The sequence below is a fragment of the Mesoplodon densirostris genome, chromosome 11 (assembly GCF_025265405.1).
Source record: "Mesoplodon densirostris isolate mMesDen1 chromosome 11, mMesDen1 primary haplotype, whole genome shotgun sequence".
Classification (NCBI taxonomy): domain Eukaryota; kingdom Metazoa; phylum Chordata; class Mammalia; order Artiodactyla; family Ziphiidae; genus Mesoplodon; species Mesoplodon densirostris.
The window spans coordinates 44,993,880-45,001,828 of record NC_082671.1 but is presented as its reverse complement, the minus strand read 5'-3'; the positions used below and the strand labels follow the sequence as shown (position 1 = coordinate 45,001,828).

Genomic DNA, 7,949 nt, shown 5'->3' with positions numbered 1-7,949 from the left:
TTGGGAGCTCAGTGGCCCAGGACCTCCAAAGAGATCCATCATGCCAGAATGCATGCAAAACCCAGCCAGTGGATGTAAATAGGTTGATGTGGATTTATAGAACAGTTCACACCCCAGTGTTCACTTTTCTCAGAGCTACTTCCCCACTCAAGTCCCTGGGGCAAGCATTTCTGAGATAAGTAGGTTACAATCTCAGGTTAACTTCTCCAAAACTTTTTGGCATCCTGATCTGGGGCTGATGCCTCCATTTCGTCCACCACGCCCAGCTGCTTCTACCAACTCTTGGAATGCCTCGTCTCCTCCACTTCTCTCCATCTGCCTCCTCTGAGGAGTAACTAACTGCTTCCCTGCTCCCTCAGAAACCTAGAGCCATACACTTGACTGGCAGCAGGGTAAAGGCCAGAAACTTAAGGTCTTGGTTCCCTGTACTTACCACACTGGGTTGGGAGAGGAAGGTATAGGGTGACACCTCTTTTCCCTTCCCTACCTCTCATGCCATGCCCCAAAACTCAGACACAGTCACATTCACTCACAGTCATACGCACAATCATGCACACACAGCGGCGAAGAGAGGTGGGATGGGGAGGAAGGGAAGTTTGCACCAAACAGCTCATGAATGCAACTTGAAAGATTTCACACGGCAAAAGGCAAAAAAATAAAACACACACATAAATTTAAAAATAAAGAAGTACATGCCCCTCCCCACAGTCTCTTTCTTTATCCAGGGGCTGGCTCAGCCCCTCCATGTAAACCCAGAAGCTTCCTATTCCCTCTATTCAGCTGGAGCTTTTACAGGGCCTGGGTCTTCAGTTCAACAGGTTCGCCTGTGCCCTCTGGTTGTCCATTGGAGTCACTAGGCCTGGCACCCTTGAGAATAGACAGTCTCTCAGAAACACTCTTGAGCCGGGGGAAGAGGAGAAAGTCATAAAGGAGACTGCCCAGGCCTGCTCCAATGATTGGGCCCACCCAGTACACCTGCAGGAAGAGGAAAGGAATAATCAGGTTTGGGGAGGGGACCAAGAGCAAGGCTGCTCTTTTTCCAACCCCATTGTTGTAAAACAGACATCCTCCACTTGGCACATACAGCTGGGCACTATTTAAGCAGAAATCAGTGTTTGTTTCTTTGTTTATTTTAAAACTTTAGACTCCTGCACTGCCTGCACCACAGAACTTACCATTTCTTTTCCGACTCATTAAATTATACCTTTATCCCACACCTTCTTAGCACATGTATATTCTATTTTTTGCTGTCAGTTTGTACTAGTTTCCATATTGCTTTGAAAATTTCTTTTTAATTGTGGTAAAGTACACATAACATGAAATTTACCATCTTAACCATTTCTAACTGTACAGTTCAGTAGTGTTAATTATATACATGTTGTGCAGCCCATCTCCAGAACTTTTTCATCTTGCAAAACTGAAATTCTATACCTATTAAACAACTCTCCATTTCCCCCTCTCCCCAGCCCCTGTTACCTACCATTTTACTTTGTTTCAATAAATTTGACTACTCTAAATACCTTGTATAGGTAGAATTATATAATATGTGTCTTTTTCTTTTCTTTTTTCTTTTTTTTTTTTGGCTGCTTCTGGGTCTTTTGCTGCCTGTGGGCTTTCTCTAGTTGCGGAACTTGTGGGACCTCTCTAGTTGCGGCGAGCGGGGGCTATTCTTCATTGCGGTACGTGGGCTTCTCATCGTGGTGGCTCCTCTTGTTGCGGAGTATGGGCTCTAGGCGCACAGGCTTCAGTAGTCGTGGCTCGCAGGCTCCAGAGTGCAGGCTCAGCAGTTGTGGCGTACGGGCTTAGTTGCTCCACGGCATGAGGGATCTTCCCGGACCAGGGCTCGAACCTGTGTTCCCTGCATTGGCAGGCAGATTCTTAACTACTGCGCCACCAGGGAAGTCCCCAATATGTGTCTTTTTCTGATTGGATCATTTCACTGAGCATAATGTCCTGAAGATTCCTCCATGTTGTATATAGCATGTATAGAATTTGCTTCCTTTTGAAGGCTGAATACTATTTTATTGTATGTATATACTACATTTTGTTTATCCATTCATCTGTGAGGGACACTTGGATTGCTTCCACATTTTGGCTCCCGTAAATAATGCTGCCATGAAAATGGGTGTACAACTCTGAAAAGTTTTTTGAATTATTTTCATACGTTTAGCTGGTATATGGCCAAACAACACAAAAATAGCTAAATTTTTATTGAGGACTTATTCCATATCAGATTCTGTGCTAAATATTTCACACATATAATTTTCACATTTATTTCTCATAACATCCCATTTTGTAGTTAAGGAAACTGAGATGCAGAATGATTGAGTTATTTGTCATGGTCACACATGAGGCTAGTAAAGTGCTAGAACTGGGATGAAGCCCAGGCCCATTTGTGTTCATACATATCCTGGTCTCTGAGAGTAGAAGCTTCTGTCTTCCTGATCAGTATTCTGTCCTCATAGCTCCTAGTTTGGAATCCAGTGAATACTTAGTAAAAATCCCTAACTAACTAGTGAAGGAACAATATGAGCGAGAGCCTATCTTTCTAGCAAAATAATGAATCCTGCTCACACAGGCATGCAAACTCTGTGCAGCCCCCTTAGCTGAGTGTTGGTAGAGCAGTCAACACATCCAGATGGAAAGCAGGAACCAAACCTGGGAACCTGCAGTCCACACCCATGCAGGAGGGCCCCAGGATCTTGCCCTTCTCCTCTCACTCACCCAGTGGTTGGTGAAGTTTCTGGTAAGAATGGCAGGAGCAAAGGAGCGGGCAGGGTTCATGCCTGCACCAGTATAATACATCTGCAAAAGACACAGTTGTAGCTGAGACACTTCCCGCCCACTCCACCCCGGCTTCTCTCCCACCACCCACCTGCCCACCAAGGGTTGGCACCTTGCCTCCAGCCAGCAGCAAGTAGGGGAGAACAACCTGCATGGAAGTCCCACAGTGGGGTGAAGTCACTAATGCCCCATCTGGGGACAGACTATGGATCCCCTGGCAAAACCCACATCTACCCGTGATGCATGCCTTTCCACCTTGGGGTCAAGAAGGATAGATAAAGCCATCACAAGGATGGACTTCCCTGGCAGTCCAGTGGTTAAGACTCCACGCTCCCAACGCAGGGGCACGGGTTTGATCCTTGGTGTGGGCAGGAAGAATACTTAAAAGTCGACAAAGGCTTGGGGGACCAGGAATCCTTAAACAAGAAGTTGCTCCCCTCTCCTGCTTACCCCAAAGAGGTGCCCCAGGGTGAGGGAGAAGCCAACGGCCAGGGCCACGGAGCCCAGGCGGCCATTCCGCCTCTCGTCGTATGTGGCAAAGATGCAGAGCACGAACTGGAGCGTCAGGAAGATCTCCACTATGGTGGCCTGGCCCACACTCACCCCAGGGTGCAACTGGGCAAAGGAAGAAGAAGGGGGGCAGTGCATTAGGGCTGCCACAGCCTTACCTACTCAAGGCTTCCCCGGCAGGAACCCCCTTACGGCATCCAATACAACCTCTTTCATAGTAATTGTATTTGCTCCTTAATTTCTCCTAATAATACTCCTTCATAGTAGAAATAAATGCACCCATTAATATGGATGAGGAAACTGAGGCCCCATAAGGTAAAACAAGTTTCTTCAAGAACCTGCAGGAGTTGGAAGAAAAGCTGAGACCTGAACTCAGGTCCAGGGCTCTATGACTTCCTTATCCCTCCACAGCACCTGTGATCCTCCCCACCCTGAACACACACACACACACACACACACACACACACACACACACACACACACTGTCCCGGACCCCTGGGGAACTGATCTACCTGCACTTCAGGAAAGAAGTCAGGGCACCAGTTTCCCCCAGCCCCACTCAGCCAACCATTACCGTGTTAAGTGCTAGGTTTCCTCGGACGGCAGTCGGGGTAACACTGTACAGCACGGCGGCCCCAGCCACGGCTCCCAGGAGTTGGGCTGCCATGTAGCATAAGGCACGGAGCAGGGACATCTGGGAGCCCACAAGGAAGGCGAAGGTGACAGCAGGATTGACATGGGCTCCACTGATGTGGCCCACAGCCTGCACCAGTGTAGCCAGGGCCAGGCCAAAGGCCAAAGCCACCTGCAAGATATGCAGTGGTCCAGGGGCCCAACGCAGTGAGGCCCCTAGCCCGAAGAAGACATAGAAGAGGGTGGCAAAGAACTCAGCAGATATGGCCCTCCAGAAGGAGGCTGACCGCAGTTCCCACATGGCAGGGGGGATAGGCACAATGCCTGGGTCCCTGATACCCCCCTGGCCTGATCTGGATGGACAGCTCCCTTTATAGAGGACTTTTAATCCCTGGGAGGGGCAGGCTGAGGTGGCTGGCCCAGCCTCTTAACCCCTTCACAGCTGCGGAGGGCTGGGACCACTCTTGTGCATCGGATAAAGCTGCTGTATTTTCCCCTCCCTCCTCAACTGGGAGATGAGCACAGCCATGGGTGTGAGGGTGGGGATAGGGTCAGGGCTCATGTCAGGCTCTGAGAGAAAAGGACCAAGAACAGGGGAACTGGAGGAATCTGCCTTTCTCTTCAAGTCAAAGTTGGGGTTCATAGTCCTGACTGACATCTACATTAGAACATTCCTCAACTCTGCTTGGGAGGTTAGTGGAGCTGAGTTCACTTCATGGAGTATGAGACTGCTCCTGGGGGCCTCCAGGTTCCTCTGAACAAGCCGGGGTAAGGGTGGGGGTGGGGATCAGGAGTGGGGTCCAGCAGGGAAGTTGGATAGCTGAAGAGAATCCTTTAGTTCTCTGGGATTAGAGGACCTTCTCCCATTGGCTGGTTTGGGCTGGAATCTGTGGACCCTGCAGCTCTGGGACAGAATAGTTCTGCTGCGTCTGGCTTTCTCTGAGCCTGGGTTCCCTCCCCCTGACCCATGCCAGCACCTCCCTTTCCAAACCCTCAGCCTGGCCTTTTATTTTTATTATCTAACTAACTATCTATCTATCTATCTATCTATCTATCCATTTATTTTTTACCACACCGCACAGCTTTCAGGGTCTTAGTTCCCAGACCAGGCATTGAACCTGTGCCCCCTGCAGTGGAAGCTTGGAATCCTAACCACTGGACTGGACCGCCAGGGAATTCCCAGGCTGGTCTTTTAAACCACAGAGATAGAGAGCAGGAAAATGCTATCTTCCATGGATAGGCTGAGAGTGGGGTTGGGGAGCTGAGGAGGGGAAAAGGGGTGAGTAGTTAAACCTCAGACTCAGTTTGTACTTCATCTTTCCTAACTAAGATCGTAGCAGGAAGTACTGAGAGGAAGGAAACTGAGTCATGCCTATGAAGCAATGGGAGTGTCTAATTCCTCCTAAACTGGCTGTGATCAGGACACTGGGGTCCTAAATCTCTATGCCTAGGGAAAGGTCTGGGGGTGTGAGTATCTGGGGAAGCAGGCTGGTCAAGGAGAGAGGAAAGGACAAGATGGGGAAGAAAAGCTTGGGGAAAGAGGTTCAGTTGTGGACAGGCTTAGTGAGGGACTTGGGATCTAGAGATGGGGGCTGTGTGGTGGCGGAGAAGGCAGAATGGGACACACTGATAGGCTCCACCATCTCCACATCGTGGCAAGTCACAGAGATCACAAGCTGTTCCTGTGTGAAACACAGGAATTGGGAGCCACATATAGGCTATTGAGAAGGGGATGTCATGAACAAAGGACTATTCTGTGCACTTGAAATCCATAAAGAATAGCAGTAACAACAAAAATCCTGGCTTTACCACTTTCTAGGTGGGGAAGTTACCCCACTAGATACAAACTCCAGGAGGGCAGGGACTTGTTGATTTGCATACAAACCCCATGCTTGACACACAGTATGCAGTAAATAAGTATTTGTTGAATAAATTAATGTAAGCTCTCTGAGCCTCAGTTTTTCTCTGGATCAAATAAGGTAATGTAGGTACAAGCCCAGGATGGTGCCTGGCACAGAATAAAGCACTTAATAAATTGGAGCCATTTGATGAGGGTTTTATCAACAGGAACCATTAACCCTATAGCCTCTTATAGTAAGGAATAGAAGAGCAAAGAGCAGCTAATTTGGTGCCCTTGTAGACACCAAATAAAATGGTTAAATTTCCTTATTTGGAGCTACCAACCTCGCTCCTTCACTCTTTTTAAAAATTAATTAATTAATTAATTAATTTTGGCTGTGTTGGGTCTTCGTTGCTGTGCAACGGGCTTTCTCTAGTTGCTGAGAGCGGGGGCTACTCTTTGTTGCGGTGTGCGGGCTTCTCATTGCAGTGGCTTCTCTTGTTGCGGAGCACGGGCCCTAGGCGCCCAGGCTCAGTAGTTGTGGCATGTGTGCTCCGTAGTTGTGGCTCACGGGCTCTAGAGCACAGGCTCAGTAGTTGTGGCACACGGGCTTAGTTGCTCCGTGGCATGTGGCATCTTACCGGACCAGGGCTCAAACCTCTGTCCCCTGCATTGGCAGGCAGATTCTTAACCACTGAGCCACCAGGGAAGCCTTTACTCTTTATCAGATGTTGATAAGAACCCCATGGAGAACTGAACCCCAGCCCATTTCCTTTCACATCAGCCTCCCTACTTAGCTGAATGCCAAACTTTCAAACTAGGGATGAGCTCTCAAAATCTCACATGAATTTTTGCATATCTTTACATGTAATTAGCATACACAATGTTTTCTATTAGCCTAGCCTCCTGAAGGAAAAAAAAAAAAAGCTGTGTCTCCCTTGAGGAATGGAACCCAGCCTTCCCCAAGACTGCTGCTTGGTATGGGTGGGGTTCTTATCTATGCCAGTCCTCCAGAAGTCACTGAGGAACCCACTGCCAGCCTGCCTGGTCTACCTGCTGGTGAGCCACAGCAAACTGGAAAGTGGAGAAGAACTCTATGCCCTGGCCCTGGCCTATATAACTCCTCTTGCTCATCTGGAAGGGACCAGAGGTGCTAAGACCAGGGGTGGAGGACACATACATCCCTCCCACTGGCCCACAGCTCCCACCATCTATCCACAAAGGCAGCTTTGAGCAGAATCTGCAGCAAGTCACCCAAATTCCTGAGTTGCTGAGCCTAACTCATTGGCCTATTGCATCGTATTGCAAGTGGCTTAATGAGAGGATGCACAGAGCAGGGCTGCCCCCTCTTTTGTTCATTCCGTAAAGTCCTAGCCATCCACCCTCCTTAACTACCTAATGTTGTCTTACTCAGGGAGAGGGGCTGCTGCTTACCTGAGAGACCAGCTAGGCTGCAGTCACCCATGGCAGTACCAGGTAGAGGAGGACTGAGGCCAGGATGGCTGCTGTGTCTCGGCCAGAACATAGGATACCCGCTGGAAAGGGTCAAGCCATTGGGCCCAGAACAGTGCCAGAGGCAGGGACGGATTTGTCTGGGCCCCACTGACCTCACCAAAAACCTGTGCCAGGCTCACCACCCTCCAGGCAGGGGGTGAGGGACTGTGCCTGACCCGGAGCTCCCACTGGGGCATGATGCCCTAAGGACAAACCCCATAAAGGTCAGGGTATCCAGGCCTTCAGCCAATACCTCTCCAAAACCGCCAGCTCTGTAGGTCTTGGGGGAGAGGAAGGAGAAGGGAAGGCGGCAAGATCATGCTGTCTTCTCCCCCCTGTTCTCCCACCCCTCTCCTCCTTAACCTCTCTCTGTCCCCATCCCCTTTAACAAACTCTCCCAACCAGGCCTCAGCCTCTTCATTCTGTACCTACTGACCCCCAACCACTTGATGTGAAAGGAAGGAAGAAGGATTAAGAGACAGAATAAGGAAGTGATCAGAGAATAAGGCCCCCTTGGTTGGACTGGGATTTATTTTTTGTTTTACTATTTTTTAAAATTCTGAGGCAAAATATTTTTATATTTATTTATTTTCTTTTCTTTATTTTCTTGGCTGCGTTGGGTCTTAGTTGCGGCACGTGGGATCTTTGTTGCAGCAAGCGAGATCTTTTGTTGTGGCGTGCGGGCTCC

At 49.1% G+C, this 7,949-nt stretch overlaps 1 protein-coding gene across 1 annotated transcript; it reads right to left on the bottom strand.

The window, feature by feature from the left end:
• Nucleotides 1-789: 789 nt before the first annotated feature.
• Nucleotides 790-4,228, bottom strand: MIP (major intrinsic protein of lens fiber). The gene is made up of 4 exons (XM_060113050.1): nt 3,869-4,228; nt 3,235-3,399; nt 2,725-2,805; nt 790-975 (listed from the first exon to the last, which is right to left on the bottom strand). Exons 1-4 carry the CDS (start codon nt 4,226-4,228, stop codon nt 790-792), a joined length of 792 nt encoding a protein of 263 aa, XP_059969033.1.
• Between the last annotated feature and the right edge of the window lie 3,721 nt (nt 4,229-7,949).

Bases quoted from the DNA above. Each gene is read 5' to 3' on its own strand.
- MIP (XM_060113050.1), bottom strand. From the start codon at position 4,228: ATGTGGGAACTGCGGTCAGCCTCCTTCTGGAGGGCCATATCTGCTGAG. The intron at 3,400-3,868 runs GTAATGGTTGGC...TCCTTTGCCCAG, and splicing joins GAAACCTAGCACTTAACACG to TTGCACCCTGGGGTGAGTGT. The intron at 976-2,724 runs GTGAGTGAGAGG...CTCTTCCTGCAG, and splicing joins GAAACTTCACCAACCACTGG to GTGTACTGGGTGGGCCCAAT.